The sequence below is a fragment of the Lynx rufus genome, unplaced genomic scaffold (genome assembly GCF_022079265.1).
Source record: "Lynx rufus isolate CCGP_SWC_20201006 ecotype Redwood Valley unplaced genomic scaffold, mLynRuf1.p SCAF_1, whole genome shotgun sequence".
Taxonomy (NCBI): domain Eukaryota; kingdom Metazoa; phylum Chordata; class Mammalia; order Carnivora; family Felidae; genus Lynx; species Lynx rufus.
Window position 1 is genome coordinate 226,723,688 of NW_025814823.1, and position 19,121 is coordinate 226,742,808.

The 19,121-nt window shown below is 42.1% G+C and overlaps 1 protein-coding gene across 1 annotated transcript in view; it reads left to right on the forward strand.

The window, feature by feature from the left end:
* The window catches only part of MARCHF11 (membrane associated ring-CH-type finger 11), a 103,576-nt gene that overhangs the window by 74,781 nt on the left and 9,674 nt on the right, over positions 1-19,121 (forward strand). The window contains exon 3 of the mRNA XM_047074401.1: positions 5,385-5,577. Coding sequence (XP_046930357.1) covers positions 5,385-5,577 — 193 coding nt within the window. The remainder of the gene's footprint in view (positions 1-5,384; positions 5,578-19,121) is intronic.

Here is a 19,121-nt window from a genome sequence, read left to right on the forward strand (position 1 = left end):
GATGAGGCTGAGCCTCTGCCTTCATGAAACTTGCAGTCTGTGGACAACAGGGAGATAATCACCTGGGATCCAAGAGAGAAATTCACACCACACAGAAGTAGAAACAGTGGATTATGGGGTCCAGACGGGGGAATCTGCACGAGGAGAGGCGGGGACGGCTTTTTAGAAGAGGTGGCATTAAAGCCAGTTAAGGATGGGTTAGAGATTTCAGCCTGTGAGGAAGGGGAGAAGGGCATGGCATGCTGAAAAAGGAACATGCTCAAAGGCAGAGAGAGACCAAAATAAAAAGTAAGTACATGCATTTGGGACAATACAGGCAGGCAGATTAAGCAGAATTGAGGAACGTACACATCCCTCCCTCTGTCTTCTTTCCTTCCTTCTTTCTTCCATTTTTCCCTTCCCCCTTCCCTCCTTCCCTTCCTTCCTCCTCATTTCCTTCTTTCCCCCTTCCCTTCCTCTCTTCCTCATCATATCCCTCTATCCCTTCCTTTCATCCTTCCTGCAACAGTTATATGCCAAGGACTCAGAATATGTGCTGAGCCATATGTGTAGCCTTCCTTCCTGGGACTCCTTTCATTAGGAATGTAGACTTGGGGCTGCCACGGGGGACCAAGGCATGACTCACGGCTAGCAGTCCAGCTGGAGAGCTATTTCAGGAGACCATAGAAGACAGACTTGAAGCTGTTACCAGGAAAATTGTGGTGTCACTGCAAAAACAGGGTGTGAGCCGTTAACTGTCATCAGAGCATAGTAGAATTATCGTATGGTACAGGTGACCCTTGGACAGCACAGCTTGGAACGGCGTGAGTCCACTTACACACGGATTTTTTTTTTTTTGGATAAATGCAGTACCCTACTGCAAATATGTTATTTTCTCTTCCTTATGATTTTCTTAACATTTTTTTTCCCTCTAGCTCACTTTGTTACAAGAACGCAGCATGTAACTCACAAAGTATGAGTCAGTCGACTGTTTATGTCATTGCTAAGGTTTCCTATCAACAGTGGGCCATTAGTAGTTAAGTTTGGGGGATTCAGAAGTTATACATGGGTTTCCTGCTGGAGAGGGGGTTGGTTCCCCTAACCCCCGTGTTGTTCATGGGTCAGGTCTATAAGAGAGTGAACCTAGGAGCCAGACTGCCTGGGTTTATATGGCAGCCTTAGCCCTTAGTAGGTGTATCACCTTGGGCGAATTGTTTGACTTCTCTCTGCCTCAGGTTCCTCATCTTTAAAATGGAGATCGTAATAGTACGTTCCTCACAGAGTTGTTGTGGGAATTAAATGAGTTAATATGCATAACCTCCTAGAAAAGTGCCTGGGACATACTGGCCCTATATAACCATAGACTATGTTTATTAAATTACTTCTAGTACATTTCATGAGGATGAACTTTCAAAAGAGGAACCACTCAGTCCCACTTTTGCTAGAAACAATACATCCAATAGTTTGTGTAGAAGTGAGCATCTTTTCAGGAAGATAAAAGCCAAACATATTCCAATATTATGGAAAGAAATAAATCATAGCAATTCTGTAGAGTCAATCTGCTCATTGTTATAGTACTTACCTTTCCAAACTTGGGAAGAAATGTAAATAAACACGCATATTACATATGGTTACATATTAAGTTTTAGAGGTGAAAAGTATGTTCAGCAGTTGACAAATTCTGTTCAAATATCAGAAATGTCTTACAGACTGAAATCCAAGCCTTGGATACCATTGGGATAGCCTCGAGAGACTCATCCTCTATTTTTATTGTCTAAGCTAATGGTCCATTAACACAGCTTCTTGAGGCTAAGCCCGTCAGATAATGTGTGCCTTCCAGGGCAAAGACGCCAGGTGGGTGTTTCCTAGCGGTGGAAAGCAAATTATTTTTCCTAGGGGAAGAATGTGAACAATCCCACTTTTTTGCATAATGGTAACAATAATAAGAACATTATATAACGGGCAAAGAAATTGCCAAGATGACATCAGCGTTCAAAGGGAAAATCCCCATGTTCATAATCAGTTTAATGATTTTGGTTTCAATACTGGCTTGCCCTCATTAGCTATTCAGATAAATGGTGCTAATTTTAAGGATCATCAGTATATGAAGAACATCGACGCCCTTTCAGACTCATTGGCATGTTTGCATTAGCGGACTGATATAAAACCAAAAATTTCAGGAAGCTTTTTATAGCGTTTGAGCAGTGTTTCCTTCTTTAGAAATAAACTTCCAAAGTCTCAACATTATTTCTGACCTTATTTCTTATCTCCACAACACGAAATAATTTCTATGATAATAATAAATAAGCAACTTAAAGTTATGCTCTTTTTTTTCCCCTGGCTTTCTGGATGTAATTTTAAACACCTTAATTTCAAACTGCCAGGTATTTCAATTTTAAGCCATTTTAAATTTGGTGTCACCGAACAAGTGTGCAACATCAGTGGTTCTTATTCCTGGTAAGTCTGTCCATTCACTCATTCTCCTTCCCTGCCAGGAAATAGTTAAGCTTCATGTGTCAGAAGATTCCCAACACAGGGCTCCTGGATGGCTCATTCAGTTAGGTGTCGGACTATTGATCTCAGCTCAGGTCTTGTTCTTGGGGTCATGGGTTCAAGCTCTGCATTGGGCTCTGGGCTGGGTGTGAAGTCTACTTAAAAAAAAAAAAAGCTGCCCAACCCGGAGTGGCCTCTCAGCCCTCTCAGTCATGCTGACTCTCAGATGTGAACCACCACAACTTCCTGTGTCCCAGGAAACACTTCAGCTTCATCCGTCCCTCCTGATCAGTTCACCAAAATCTAAGTGGTTAGTTGGACCTCACCACATATGCCTATGACCACCATGTTTTGCCAAATCGCCACGCGGGCAGTCTTGGATCAATTAACTACTAAGCCTAATTGAAGCTCAATATAATGAATTGTACAATATTGAGCTGTCTAAATTTAATTCTGCTAAAATTACGGAATGAATCTGGAACATAAAGGATTCCTGAAAAAGGAAAATAGGTATCAGTAAAGACCACTTTTGATAAATCCTTCTTACTTACCGCTCGCTGCTTACCCAAGACTCCGGTGAATCTGGCTTATGTATTTTGGAACATATTGTTCACCATATGAAAATCACACACACGTGCACACACGCACACACACACACACCACTTGTGTTCCTTTGCCTCGTGGATTTAAAAGCATGCTTTGTTCTCATCTATCTGACATGATTAATAAATTGATAGAACACCATAATGCATAGAGATGTGATAGCAGCCATCTGGGATGGATGTTGGTTGGAAGTTATTTTCTACTTAGCTTCCCGTGTTGTGGTATTTAAGGCAAAACTTTAACGAGCACCAAAACTAAACTAAGACAACAACTAGTGATACTTCACACCTGTTTGGTGATGCCAAATTAAAAAAAAAAAAATTCAGTGTTTATGTATGTATTTTTGAAAGAGAGAGAGCACGAGATGGAGAGAGGCAAAGAGAGAAGGAGAGAGAATCCCAAGCCTCTGCATTGTTAGCACAGAGCCCGATGTGAGGCTCTAATCCACGAACTGTGAGATCATGACCTGAGCTGAAACTAAGAGTCAGACGCTCAAAGGACTAGGCCGCCTAGGTGCTGCTAAAATGGCTTTAAATTCAATTGCCTGGCAGTTTAAAATTATGTCAGGAAGCCAGAAAAAAACAAAACAAAACAATAGCTTCAAATACATGCTTGAAGTAAATTGATTCATTTGTAATGATAAAATCATATTGACTAATTTAATTATTACTCATCCAGAATTGTAAAGCAAAAGCCAGTTTTCGATAATCGAATCTGCATCTTAAAATCATTAGAAATACGTTTCTTATGGAATTCCACAGAATGGTCATTTGGTTATAAAATTTTTAAAGGAAGGGGCACCTGGGTGGCTCAGTCGGGTAAGTGTCCGACTTAGGCTCAGGTCATGATCTCATGGTTCGTGAGTTCAAGCCCCACGTCAGGCTCTGTGCTGACAGCTCAGAGCCTGGAGCCTGCTTCGGATTCTGTGTCTCCCTCTCTCTCTGCTCTTCCCCTGCTCACGTGCTGTCTCTATCTTAAAAATAAATAAAGATTAAAATAAAATAAATAAAAGAAAATAAAATATTTAAAAGAAAAATAAATGACCCTAGAGAATTAAATGTTTCATATGCATTTTTGTATTTAATCTTTAATAAATGTAGAGTTTAATAATATCTATGAATATGCAAGGTAAAAATGCATATTTGAATATAATATATAAATTATTTATGATGAGGGACAGAAGCAATGAGGGAGAAGAGGGAGTCATGGGTAGTGACAGACTTACCATTTGGGATCCACATATTCAGACTTAAGGTAAGTAAAGAGTTTAAGGAAATATCGGATTCACCCAGTGGATGCTGGTTGTTCAAGCTCATTTGTTTTTAAAGCTTATTTAAACTGTTTAGGAATTCTTCTGACAAGCCATATGTTGCAACAGCCAGAGCCCTTTCACACAGAATAAAATTGTGCAGGTTGTTTTGAGTTTCATTGTTTACTGACAAACCATAATAGCAATCCTAGTCTTGTTTCTGTCTCAATTATGCAAAAGGGAGAACATGACTAATTAATCCTTTCAAGTTGATAACACTCTTGAAAGACTTTTGATCATTTGGACTGTAAAATCCTCACAAATACTGATACTTAGGATACCAAATTATTCTCCCCATTGACTAGTGTGGTACTTACACGGTTTGTGAATTTCAAAGATATTCCATTTGTTTACCAATTCGAAATCTTGACAAAAATGGCTTCACAGATCACTCACTAGATAATTAAAATTCAGTAATATCTGAGTATATGAAATGTACCAGTAACAGATAATGTACAATTTTATAGTTCTTTTAGAATTCTAGTGTATTACTTTAATGACTTTTGCATTGATGTTCTTATGTAACTTATGTATTTGTTTCTTACTTTTTTTTTTTTGCAAAAGCAAGAGACAGTTCCCCTTTTTTGCAGTAGCCAACTGTGCTAAAAAGCAAAATAAGTTTCCAAATAGAGGAGACTTCAACGCATATCTTCGGAGTATATTTAATTTTGTGCATGCATGAAAGATAATAATGTGATCCCAGGTACTAAATATTCCTCAGCCATTCGCTCGCAGTACTGTTATCTGGAATAAAACTAGATTAAATGTGCAGAGCGGTGAATTACTGAAAATAATGAAGCTAAGGCAATTCATTAATCTTTATCTGCTTGTCTATTTTTTATAGCCGGGATGAAATGGAAAAATTCATTTGGGGGCTGATCAGATCGAAAAGCGTCTAACATTATGAAGAGAAACATGGGGCTGAAAATGTTTTTTTTTTTTTTTCCTTTTTGAATTGAACACAGCACCTTTTTCTTACATGCCTCTGTTTTTCTTTTAGTGGCAAAGCATTTCTATAACACTGGTTGAGAAAGTTCAGATGATTGCTGTAATCCTAGGATCCCTGTTCTTAATAGCAAGTATGACCTGGCTCCTCTGGTCTGCCTTCAGCCCCTATGCAGTGTGGCAGAGGAAGGACATCCTTTTTCAAATCTGCTATGGAATGTATGGTTTTATGGATCTAGTGTGCATAGGTAAGACCATGCCGTTGAATGGTAACAAACTGTCAGTAATCCATTTCTTTCAGCTGTTTTACTTTCGCCAGTGGGATCTGGGGTAGAACGTTGTGGTTCACGGGATCTCGGTTCTCCAGGTACTTAACTGTCTGGGGTGTCACAATCGGGCCGCTTTCCTCAAAACACATAGCGTCTATATACCCAAGTTGTTGCAAAAAATTTAACAGAGTAATGCCCATTTGAAGTGACTTGTTTTGCAAGGTAAAGGAAGGAAGAGTGGAAGAAATTATTGGGGGGGGGGCAAAATAAGGTCATTTATTTCTATGGCATGAGAGCAAATCAGCCGCCTTTCACCAAGCTGGGAAGGCATTGACTGGTGACGGTGGTGGTCTGTGCATTTGGGGAGAGGAGGGACAGACCCCTGGTGGTCCTACCTCGTGGTCAAGTGACTCAGGTGCCTCGAGGGCACAAAGTACTCCTTGGCGGGATGGGGGCTGGGGGTCAGTTTCTCCTATCACCTGTGCCTCTTTGTTTTGCCTAATACATTCAGTGGCTTAGAAGAGAAAAAGGAGCAAACGTTTTGGCTTAAACAGATTCTGAGGCACGCCGAAGCTTGGGGGACGCTGGTTGCAGGGAATGGTGTAATTTGGGATCCAGTGACTCGGTTTCCAATCCTGGCCTCCGCGGGGACTAATCAACTCTCTCTCTCCGTGTCCTGGGTGGAAATAATAATCCCTAGCACACAGGCCCAAATCAAGGAAATCATGATTAGAACCAATTATGTTATTAATTGGAAGTTACAGATTAAAGGTATTTGAATAAGTCACAAACATTAAAGCCACTCAAATCATTCACACTAATGCCTGTGCTCACTAGAGCCTTAATTTCACTAGCAGTTTAAATATCTTCAGTCACTTTTTCTAAAAGAACCCTATACATTTTAAAATAGGATTAGCCAGAATTTCCTCTCTTCCTCCTTCCTCCCTTGTCACTAGCACAAGACTAATAGGAAAGAAAATGATCAAGTTGCACGCCAGGAAGGGAAAAAGGAGGTGTGGGGGGGAAACGTCATGAATAATATGTAAACTGAGCAGATGTTGCCTGAATAATGGAGCTAATGATGTGTATGAACAATTTGCATTAAATGTGATAATGCACTTGTAAGCATTTGGAAATGCTAAATCTCTATACAAATATAATCTCTAGGGTATTGCTCTAAATAAAGAAGAGTCACAAAACTGTTCTACAAATTCCTTAATAAATTCAGAGATAGATAGTATTTATTTTTTTTCACCATAAATGTTATAAAATTTGGTATTCTGTTGATACGAAAAGGAGAGATGAAAAACAAAGGAACCATTAGGCTTCCAGTCGAACGTGGAGGGAAAAAGTCCCATTGGCTTTGATATCATTACAGCACTAAAAAACGAACGTATATTTATACATCCTGGTTAGGAAATCATTATCCTGGCTTTTCTTTCTTCTTTTTTTTAATGTTTATTTACTATTGCGAGACAGAGAGAGAGAGGGCATAAGCTGGGGAGAGGCAAGAGAGACAGACAGACAGACAGAATCTGAAGTAGGCTTCAAGCTCTGAGCTGTCAGCACAGAGCCCAATGTGGGCTGGACCCCACGAACCACATGAGATCATGTTCTGAGCCGAAGTAGGATGCTTAACCGACAGAATCATGCACCCCCATTATCCTGGTTTTCAAAGCTTGCATTTAGTACCAAGTTACCTTATCTTAAATTTTGATTGCTAATGCCAGTTTCTTAATCAAAATTATTAAATTTTGGTTTTAAACGCATAGGCCTATGGACTAATGATTTTTGGCAGAATATGGACATATTTGGGCTTTCCTTTTGAAATCTGGGTATTTGCCCATTTTATAAAGTCAAGTTTCTTAGGAACACAAACCAATCAACATTTTCCTGGCTTACACTTTGGAGAGTGCATTTTTATTGAAGTTTTAAATAATGACAATAACCGATCATTGCATTCTAACTCATTAAATCCAAATCTCACCCTTGCAGGATTTATTTGTATATTTTAAAAATTTTTTTAAACATTTATTTATTTTTGAGACAGAGACAGACAGAGCATGAACGGGGGAGGGTCAGAGAGAGGGTGACACAGAATCTGAAGCAGGCTCCAGGCTCTGAGCTGTCAGCACAGAGCCCAACGCAGGGCTCGAACTCACGGACCGCGAGATCATGACCTGAGCCAAAGTCGGCTGCTTAACCGACTGAGCCACCCAGGCGCCCCAGGATTTATTTGTATTTTTTGAAAAATGTCAAAGAATTCAGGTTGAACAACCTTGTTCGTTTTCAGAGAGTATCTTATTTTTTTCCTCAAGAAATTGGGAAACCACTATAGCCAAGTCAGCAAATACACACGCAGGTTGTCAATAGCCAACTGGATCATAGCCAATAATAGCTCCGGCAAATTAATTCAAGGGTCTGTTAATTGCACGTAGATGGTAACAAAGTAGGTTACATTGATTACGCCTCCAATCCCCCTGACTGCAGGAGTCTGAGGGTGAAAGCAGGTTACCCTCTGAGCCCAGTTTGCTCGGGTCAATAAATATTTATTGAGAACCTTCTTTGTGTCAGACACAGTGCTAGGTGCTGGGAATACAAATCAGAGTGGGTCATTTTCCCACCCCACGGAGCTCCCAGCCACACAAGAGGACAGGCATGTCAGTAGGTAATTAGAATCTGGTGGAATGTGCACAGTTCTGGAAGCAGGCACAGGAGGTGGGCAAAGCAGGGAGACATGACTGCTGGGATGTTGTATGCAAGGAGGGGGTGGTTCCAGGCAGGTTTCACGGGGAGGTGACAGCCAAGCAGGCTGATGGATGAGTACATGCATGGCAAGTGGGGAGATGGCCCCTTGTCACTGGTGGAGGAGGTAAGATTGGCTCCCCTTTCGGAGGGCGTTAAAGTACTTGGGAACATTCCCACATTCCTGTTTGCCCAAGCTTTTCAAACTTGTTTATACCTCAGTGAGAAGGAACAGGCTGGCAGCTTCATAAATCTTCTGTTTAAAAAAAAAATAATTCGGAAAATCCGTAGATTATTCCTGAATCAACAAATGTTATAATCCAGCCAGTGTTTGTAATGCTTAGGGAGAGGTTGTTGTTGGATTGTTCAATAGAAATGTAAAGATTTGTAGAAAATGTATTTACTCAGGGAAATTCGTTAACTTCTTTCTACACATAGTGGGTTTGGTTTTTGCTTTTATTCATGATTAATTGATACATTTTCTGCTTTCCCGAGATTCAGCTTTTTCTTGCTATTAAAGTTTTGAATTCTCCCTGGGTTCTAGGTGCCATTGTCATTGCAATGCCTGGATTAGGGCTGTCCAGTAGAATTTACTGCCGTATATCTGTTGTCCAGGACCACCAACCCTAGCTACGTTTGGCTCTTAAACACTTGAAATGTGGTTTGTGAGAAAGAGAAACAGAATTTTAAAGTCAATTTTATTTAAATTGACTTAAATTTAAATAAATAGCCACATGTGGCTGGTGGCTATTATATTGGACAGTACCGATCCTAGATGATGATTCAACTTGAATGTGTAAGGGTTCGATGAACACACTCCCCATCGCCTATATAACCAGGTTGTATTTACTAAATCACGAAGTGGCCGTGTGCCAAGAGAGATGGAGAAAGTAAGAATGAGTTGAAGATCGTTAAGAGAAGATATTAAAGGTCAGAGGGTGGTGGTAGAGAGGTCGATGGAGAACCATAAAAGGGAGATGTGTCTTAAGGAAATCGAAGTACAAAAAGGTAACTTTATATCATACAGGGGGAGCTCTTTTAAGTATTTAAATATTTGACATCCCAACTATAATTGTGTACCAGGAAAACTAATATAAAGGATTTAAATCACTGAGATGTTTTAGCCTGGGACAGTAAGTTAGGGACAATAGTCAAAGCAAGCTCGTTTGTGTTGGCTCCCCCCTAAGAAGATTTGCACGGTGGGCAAAGGAAGGTTATGAAACCCAGAAATGAAAAGCAAATGCATGGTGGAAGGCTTTGGGCTCAGGATTTGGTTCTTAAGTCCATACTCTGCACATTGAGAAATTAAAAGGCTATCGCTTCCATTGACTGATTCAGAGGAAGCTTGTTCCGTAAGAGGAATGCATTCAGTAGTGACCCAGAGTCAGCCATGAGGAAAGGAGGTCATTTGATGAACTTGCATCCAAAAAGTGAGGGCAGTAGTTACCACGTCATTTGAGTGTCTGGTAGAACCTGATGAGGTGAGTTCAATTTTCTGTCAAAGCAATAAAATGAAACTAGAACCCAGTTAGTGGGATTCCTGAACTCGGGATAGCAGTGCTTATGCTTAATTTCATTAACACTCTAAATTAGTGCCGAATCCATGTCTGGAATATGTTTTGAGCTTCCTTGAGATACCAATGGAAGGGGCTGGTTATGGCCACAAAATTTAAGCGGCGCCTGGGTGGCTCAGTCGGTCAACCATCCGACTCTGGCTGAGGTCATGACCTCGCGGTTCTTGGGTTCGAGCCCTGTGTCAGACTCTGTGCTGACAGCTTGGAGCCTGCTTCAGATTCTGTGTCTCCCTCTCTCTCCCTGCCCCTCCCCTGCTCGCACCCTGTCTCCCTCTCTCTCATCTATGGATAATAAAACATTTAAAAAAATTTAAGAACGTGGATCACGTTGTTCTTTTAAAAAGATCTCTTAATTGTCCACATAGTATAAACATATACATATTCAAATAAACCCGTTTTATGAATATATAAAGTTTAAAAAAAAAAGACTTCCCTCCCACTGCCCTGTTATGTCATTCCCTTTGCAGAAAGGTCCCCCTCCCCCAACATTTTGGTGTATATCCACCAGATCTTTTTCATTAGGTTAACATGTCTATGGGTACATAGACACATAGGTGTTTTAATATAAGTGGGATCATACTATTCGTATTATTCAAAACATAGTCATTTTCATGCAGCACCATGACCTAGAGATCTTTCCCCATTAGAATGGATGTACAGCCGTTTACTTAACTTCTTCTACTGACGGATATTCAAGTTGTTACCAATTTTTGTCATTAGACACAGTGCTGCCTAGCGGTATTTCTGTAGGCAGGATTCCAAGAAGCGCAAAGTCTGGGTTGAGTAGTAAGCACATGCCCCGTTTCGGCTCTCTAATTTTGGCTCTCTAAATTTGACTTATATTGCACTCAGCCCAGATATATGAGAATTCCCATCTTCCCACGCCTTGCCAAAAATGGATATCCATTTTTTGACATTTTCATTGGTAGTTTGAGCTATATTTAATACCATTAGAGTGCTTTCCTTAAAGTCTCTTGTAACTATTTAGGTTTGTGGGGCGGTTTTACCTAAGAAAATAAGAATGGCCACACGGACCCGTGCTCTTAATGCAGCCTGTCCTGCGTGGCGTCTTTTGGGATGCGGTGGGCAGGAACATAGACTAGCTCTGCCCTGTGATTACTCCCACCTCGTCTTTCTGAAAATGAAATCAGAAGATGGGATCGAGGTCAAAGATCGCTGCCTCTCGAGAACAGTTCTATCGATGATACCATTAACACTCAAGGAGTTTCACTTCTCAGTCTGTCTCTTTTTTTCATGCAGAAAGTGCTCCCAGAAATTGCTTTAAGGAAAATTGCCTCCCTCTATCACTTGGGTCTGTGGCTAAAGTACTGACTCTGTTATTGCTTGTTTTCTGTATTACTCTATTAAATAAATAAATTAAAGCACAGACATCCAGAGTGGAGGAAACACACATGTACCCACCAGGAACTAAAAATCCCTCTCAGAGCTCTTTGAAATAATGATATAAAGTATAGTATGGTAGTTTTTCTTGTCCTGCTTTTGAAAACTGCAGAGATTAGGGCATTTTTAAAAATAACCTGCTATACACTTGAACGAGGATCAGATCAAAATGTCTTCTCCTTAATCTACCAATTATATAGTCAGTGCTGAAAAATGCTCCTTCTGCAGAAATTTCATATCCTCCAATGTGAGGTTTTATTTCACTCTGTTTGAAACCTAATTATTTTTTTTTAAAAATACATATGAATTCTTGTAGTTATTATTATAGCCCCTTTAAAAAATCTGTTTTTCACAGTTGACGATCTGTCTAGTTAAAGGTTCTTGGGCACACACAAGAAAACGATATAGAGTTACCAGTTGGTAATGTATTCACATTTCATTATAGAACTTCAAATAAGTAAATACCACATATTCTTACGGTCCTTGATTATATCGGAGACACGGAGACACGTGTTTACATTTTTAAAAGCTAAGGTAACATTTCTGTCTTACTTTCCATACTGCTTCACTGTGCTATTTTTTTTTCCCCAGCAGAGCAGCTAAAAGTAACACATCGTTGAACCTTTCATTGACATGAAACTTAAAACGTACATTTTCTAATTCTGTGATATTGTATGAGGAAAAGTGAAGACTTTTAACCAAGAATTTCAGGATAATCAAACTCTTGGTTACCACAAATGAGTTCTCCCCATTGAGGATGGCCAGTTGTCTATTTCAAAAATTTTTTTAATGTTTATTTCTGAGAGAGAGAGAGACAGAGCACCATTGGGGGGGTGGGGCAGAGAGAGAGAGAGAGAGAGAGAGAGGTAGGCAAAGAATCCAAAGCAGTCTCCAGGCTCCCAGCTATCAGCACAGAGCCCGACTCAGGGCACAAACTCCCGGACCGCGAGATCATGACCTGAGCTGAAGTCGGACACTTAACTGAGCCACCCAGGTGCCCCACCAGTTGTGTATTTCATGCCAAGGTTGTTTCTTTCTAAAATGAGGCTTTTAGATTTTCTTTCTTCCTGTGGCTTGTTTTCAACAAATATAAACCAATTAGCATAAGCAAAGCGTGATTAAGAAAGTAAATCAACTAAGGAAGAAAAATTCTAATGCATTCCAAGCAAAATATAAATGACTGTTGGACGATCTCTTGTTTAAAATTTTCCATGCTCTCTGGCACTTCACAGCATGATTCAGAAGTTCCTAAAGCATTTTAGGTGAAAAACATATATGTACTTAAAGAGTTTGAAAGAAATTAGCATTGGAAGGTGGAATATGCCATAATGTGGAGCAGAAAAAAAAATGAGTTTGCAGGAGACAACAGGGGAGCCTTCAATTCTTAGATTGTCACACAGGGTCATCAACCGTATAGATGAGTGAGTTTGAAAAAGAAATTTGGGCAAAGTTTGTAAAATGTGCAGCCCTTGCCTCACTGCAGAGAGACAAAATATTTATGGATAAATATAAAATCTATCAAATAGTTTCGAGTGAGAAACGTAAAATTGCCAAGAGGACAGTCTCGTTCACCAGCATTCTTCAGGGCCTGTGTCGGTTCTGTCCTGCGCAGAGGGGTGAAGGGTGCCCGATAGAGTAGGAGAGCCAGGATCGCAGAATCCAGTGTGGTTCTGGGGGCCTCTTCTATGAGAAATGGGGTAGAATAGCTGTCAGCCACCCACAGGCCCCACACCTCTTCTCAGGGCCACACCAGCAGGGCAGCTCCACCCCATTCAAAATTGTCAGTAAGTTTGATCCTGAGACTCCAAATATATGTTGATTTTTTTTTTTTTTTTTTTAAATCACAAAACACCGGGAGCCCACATCCAGCCTTTCATGGCACTACACCCCTGTCACCACCACCACCACCACGGAGTCTGGGATCTGAGCCACCAGAATCATTCCAGAGAACAGAGCTTTGAACGTCAGTAGGTCCTCAGCACGAAGTGGGCCCGCAGAGGCTGTTTCAGAGCTACGGGCAGAGCTTTGGGCTGCGGAAGGCAGAGTGTAGGAGGGCGGCACCACTCTCCTCTCCCAGAGTTTCCTAGGAAGCACCAATGTGGAAGCATCTGCGTGAATCATAAGGCATGTGAAAAAAAGCAGCTCAACTTAAACACTGTTTGGCAGAATAACTAGGAAAGTTGACTAGCCCGGTACTTCCTTTTTTAATCTTCCTATCACAATTTTCAATTTTCCCTCCAAGACAGGAAAAGACTATCAGCCACCTCCGCTCTCAAGACATGCTTCCATTCCCTGATCTGTGATTTGACTGGGGATCGGTACCCCTCTGGTGCCACAATTTGGCTACTTACGAAACTTGGCCCAGCTGCTGATGCAGGGAGGACAAAAGCCTCCTTCTGCTCTTGCCCGGAGCCCCTCTGGGTTTCCCTTCAAACTTCCTCCCAGGCAGAGGGCTGGGTTCTGAGGTCGGCTGCTGCAGCCAGGACCACTACCAGATTTGCACGAGCTGCTAGCTTGATGGGAATCATTTCTTAAACAGAGTAGAATCTTTTACAAGTATTGATGTTATTTCCTGAATACAGAATGTCTTAGGCATCATGCGCTAGGAAACGCCGCAACTTTGTCGCGAAAGAGTCTCGAACAGGCGTGCATCCTCCCACACCAGTCCCAGCCTCCTATCTGATCCTTCGCTTTCTGACCTCTGAGGCCAGGCCCCTCAGGGAGGCAGAGTGGTGCTTTGTAATTCAAAATTGTTAGAGGAAAACCAAATCTTTATCATTTATATGCTTTGAAAAGTATGCCATTATTAGCATTTTACTCTGGAGGTACAAATTAAAGGCTTTTCTATGCCTTAATCATACTAATGTTTACCAATTTCTCTAAAGATTATTATCGTAGTTGGTTATCAGAGATATTGCTGCCTTTAAAACCCCAGGAAATAAAATAGAAGGGAACTTGTTTTTTGGCACTTGCCCTTCAATGCTGCGCTTGCAATGGACTCTCAAAGCGAATTAACTCTTTAGGCTTCCTCAGGGAGAGAAGACACAACCCCTTGCCTTCCTGTCCTTTGCCCTTGTAAAGTTCAAGCTCTCTGGGGCAAACATTGACATAGTTAGCAAAGCAACAGACCAAATATGCTGATCTTGTTGACTTATGTTTCCTCCAGAGAAAATGTGACGCTCTTAGCCATCTCTCTCATCTGGAGGCCATTTAGCCAAACGGGTCCCCGTCATCTATTGAGCCAACATTTGCTAAGTGTTGACTGTGTCGTTGTAAGCCTGGAGTGCAGGATAGCGATATTAATAGCATGGGTCTGCTGCCTGTTTTTGAACAGCCCATGATCTAACAATGGGTTTTACCTTTTGAAATGATTTAAAAAATATTTAGAGGAGGTTATTATTTTGTGGCATATGAAAATTACATCAAATATAAATTTCAGTGCCCGTAAGTAAAGCTTTATTGGAATACAGACATACCCATTCATTTATGTGCCATCGATGAGTAGTTACAACTTCGTCATTGAGAGACCATAATGTTCACATAGCCTAAAGTATTCACTGTCTGGCCCTTTCCAGAAGAGCTTTATGCAGCCTGACACGCTCCCTGCTCTCCAGCTGCTGGAGGGGGCCAGGGAGCTAAGCAATTAAAATGCAACATGAAAAGTGTCAGGAGACAAATACATGTGAGAGTAGGTGGGAGAATGTCGGTTAACCATACTTAGAGGCAGCAAAGTCCGTGGGGAGGAAGAAATCTTGAGTTCAAGTCTAAAGAAGAGCACGAAGGGGGCCAGAGAGAGGCAGCTGCCTGAACCTGTCAATACATGAAAACATGTATTTTGGAGGACTCCTGTGTAATTTGGTGTGACAAGAGCAAAAGACGCTTGCTGGGGAGTAGCAGTGAGGAAATAAGGTGTGATCATCTAGCAGGACCCTGTGGCCGGAGCATGGATTTGGGACGGAACCGTGAAAGCTCAGGGAGCCCCTGGAGGGTGGTCTGCCGCCTGTGACTGGTCAGCTTGACAGTGAAGAAAGAGCCTTGGTAGCAGGGGACGTTAAAGGGGTCAGGGGAGTGTGGTGGGCATGCTGGGAAGGCAAGAAGATAATAATCCAGGCAAAGGATTAGGCCGACATCAGGGCTGATAGGCAGCTGCCGGAACTCAAAGAGGTTAATCTCCAGATAACGGGGATCAGATCAGTGGAGGCAGGGGTGGAGGTCAGGGGTAAGGGAGGGGGACCATCAGGTGTGATTCACAGAGGCTGGTTGGTAGATGGGAGAGAAAGGGGATAGGTGCTGTTTGAACATTTTCTTTTTGCAGAATTTCTGAGGAATCGAGTGGATAGGGCCAGGCAGTGGCTGCATATAGCAGTCTGGAGCTCAGGATAGAAATTTGAGCTGGAGATTTGTATCTGGTACTTGAAGCCACTGGCTGCAGGGGAAGGTGATCTGGGCGAGAAGAGCAGCAGTTTGAGGAACACAGAGACATGCAAATCAGGCAGAGGGATATGAGACAATCTGCTGAGACAGAGAAGAGGCAGCATGGGGAAGAGTCTGAGGGGAGCTTTAGAAATGAAGTTCGGCGGTGGAGGGCTTTGGAGCATTAAGGACCACTGGGCATGATGGAGCGCCTCCCCCCTCCCCCAGAGACTGGAGCAAGGTGCCCCCAGTCTGCACAGCCATGTGGCTCTGTATTTTTACCCAGTAGGGATGAGGAGCAGGTGCAGAGAGGCGAACTATGAGGCTGGGCTCAGAGGGGGTTTGTAATGCAGAGTTGCAGAGAGAGGAAGCAGCAACGTGGACCTTACCTTTTCACTGCCCTCCCCCCACCCCCACCCCGTGCTGGGAGAGTGATTATGGGGTGGGGTGTGCTTTCTCAGTACTGGGGGAGGAAACAAAGCCAGAAAGAAGTAGCAGATTGGGGCGGGGGGGGTCTTCAGGAGGTAGAAGAGGATGCATTGAGATGAAGAACATGGGTAAGAAGCCCTGGAGGGTGGTTGTCCGCACTGGGTGGGAGAGTTTCAAAGCTAGCAGTTGGAACAGTTTCTGGAAGGGAAGGGCCCCAGGCTGGAGTGAAGGAGGGGCAGCAGAGGGCAAGGGGCATGTACATTAGGTCAGGTCATCCACATGGGCCTGGAGTCCTGTGTGTTGAGGGGGCTTAGGGAGCCAGGAGCCAGGGGACAGATCCTCTGTGATTGTTGAGAGCGGCTGAGGGGCCAGGAGAGGAAATCTCCTGTGGCCACACCATAGGCTCACGTGGCCATACGTGTGTTTTGTGCAACTTGACTCTTTCTTTTGTGTGACTTTACTGTTCTCCCAAAGAGTAGTTGTGGGACTTTAAATACAACGAGGCTCACACATGGCTGCAGCAACCGTAGAGAAATCTGAGTGTGTCCCTAGGCCAGTGTGAGATAGGGTCACCTCGGCATGGGAACAGGAATTTTTCCTGGGAGGACAGATCAGATTAGACTGCGTGGCAATGGGACCCAGGACACTAAGAGGCAGGCCCTCTAACCTAAAAACCTGGAGATTGTTCTTCAGAACTGACACCCGCCTCTTTAGGGATCTCTTGACTTAGGACTGTTTTGCAGCAAAGAACCTTATTTACTGAAGAGAAATGTGAACATGAAGATTCTTCTAGATGATGTGCACATCACGGCAGGTTGGGGACTATGGGTTTGGTGACAGGGAGCAGGAGACAAACTTGGGTCATGAGGAACCACAGAGATGAGCATAGAAACGAAGCCCGTATGTGTTTTCAGGGGCCTCCAAATAGGTAGAAATAAGGTTTTAAAAACTATGATCTCCAATAATAGGTAAGATTATGTTTTCTAATCCAGGTACTTTTCCTCAAATGTCACTCTTAATCCCTACATTGCTCCACTAAGTGTAGGTACTGCCACTGTATCATCTCAGAGATGAGAAAACTTAAGGCGCCATTAAGTAGTTCTGCCAAGGTCACCCGGATTGGAAGAGGGACCCGACATTGGAATCCAGACCTTGTCGCTCCCAGAGCCTGTGTAAGAATATTTATGTGATCCGGTCAATTCTATTTATTATTTAGTCGGTACCCCTTCTTATATGCTGAGCTTGAATAGCTAATTTACAAAATGTTGTTGTTTATTCATGAAGTGAAACCACATTGAGTTGCTGCCTCAAACACCTAAAGCATAACAACAGGAATAAATATTTATTTGAGGTATGGGGGATCTGATTTTAGATCAGAAATGGAGAAAACTTTTCCCTAAAAGCCCAAAGTAATGTAGCTATTTTGTGAAGTCTTTACTCATTTATTCTAAATTAATGGACCCATACAGAACATACGGAAACAGTGGAGAATGGGAAATATTTAATACAGCATACCAAAAGCGATCTCTTTCTTTTGACTGATCTGAGTGAAACAATTGCCTGATAAGAATTATGTACGTAAAGAATCCCCTCTAACCCTTGGATTTTGTTGCTAGATCACAGAATAGAATATTAAGGAAAGCTAAGGTCTGAGCATTTTTTATATTCAGGTTAAAAATCCCATTAATATTTTCAATTACAAAAATCTTACTGATGTGTGAATGACATCAAAGAGTTAGAAAGTTTATTTATGTTTATTTAGGTGGTAGCTTCTGTTTGGAATTTTTACCCACCGCCTGTATGATTTAAGACAAATGAAAAACAAAGCCAACAAAGATGAGATAGCCTATGACAAGTCACAACGATAAATAGAGTTGTAACTAGATATTTCGATTTAGATCTTTTTAAGTCTTATTCTCACCCTGAGAAATAGAACAACCAATACATATATGATCTACTCTAGAGATTAATAAAATTGTGTTCTGTGAGTTTGCGGTAGACAGTTTGTCCATTGGCGAAGAAGGAAAATTAGCTGTGTTTGTTTCTACTTGCCACCAGGAAAACAGTCTCCACCAATAGTCTCCTTCTAGAACTGTGTTTTTAAATTTTTCTTAATTTTTAAAATTTTGAGAGAGACAGAGACAGAGACAGAGACAGAGAGAATCTCAAGCAGGCTCCTTGCTTAGTGCGGAACCTGACTCGGGGACTCCATCCCACAACCATGGGATCATGACCTGAGCTGGAATCAAGAGTCAGATGCTCAGGGCGCCTGGGTGGCTCAGTCGGTTAAGCGTCTGACTTCGGCTCAGGTCATGATCTCGGCGTCCGTGAGTTCGGGCCCAGCGTCGGGCTCTGTGCGACAGCTCAGAGCCTGGAGCCCATTTTGGATTCTGTGTCTCCCTCTCTCTCTGCCCCTCCCCTGCTCACGCTCTCTCTCTGTCTCTGAAAAATGAATAAACCTTAAAACAAAACAAAACAAAAGAGTCGGATGCTCAACCAATTGAGCCACCCAGGCGCCCAGAATTGTTTTTAGTCCATATCTTAGAGTGTGGGAAACAAATGGAAATCTACCAAAGTAGATTTCTAACTCTAAAAGCTTTAACACAGCAAATGGACATTGGTAGGACTTTTTAACACAATACTATTACACTGGGGTTTGTGGAGTTACTTTCATAAATTGTGAAGGTCACTGTAATCCTTCCCAATGCTGTCGTGTGCCCTTTAAGATAAAGACCAGAGGAGAACTTAACCATCCTAGGCTCTGGTGTTATTGAAGAGATTTTGATTCTATCTACTTCATAGTATCATATCCCTTGGGCCAAAGAGGCACCAGTGTGGACTAGCTCTGGCCAAGGATGGTTCCTGGGGTCTGAGTTCTTACGGAGCAAGCACACTGGACCAGCCATCAAAGGTCTGGCTCTGGTTCTGGGCTCCAGCACTAACTGTGGACACTTGGGCAAA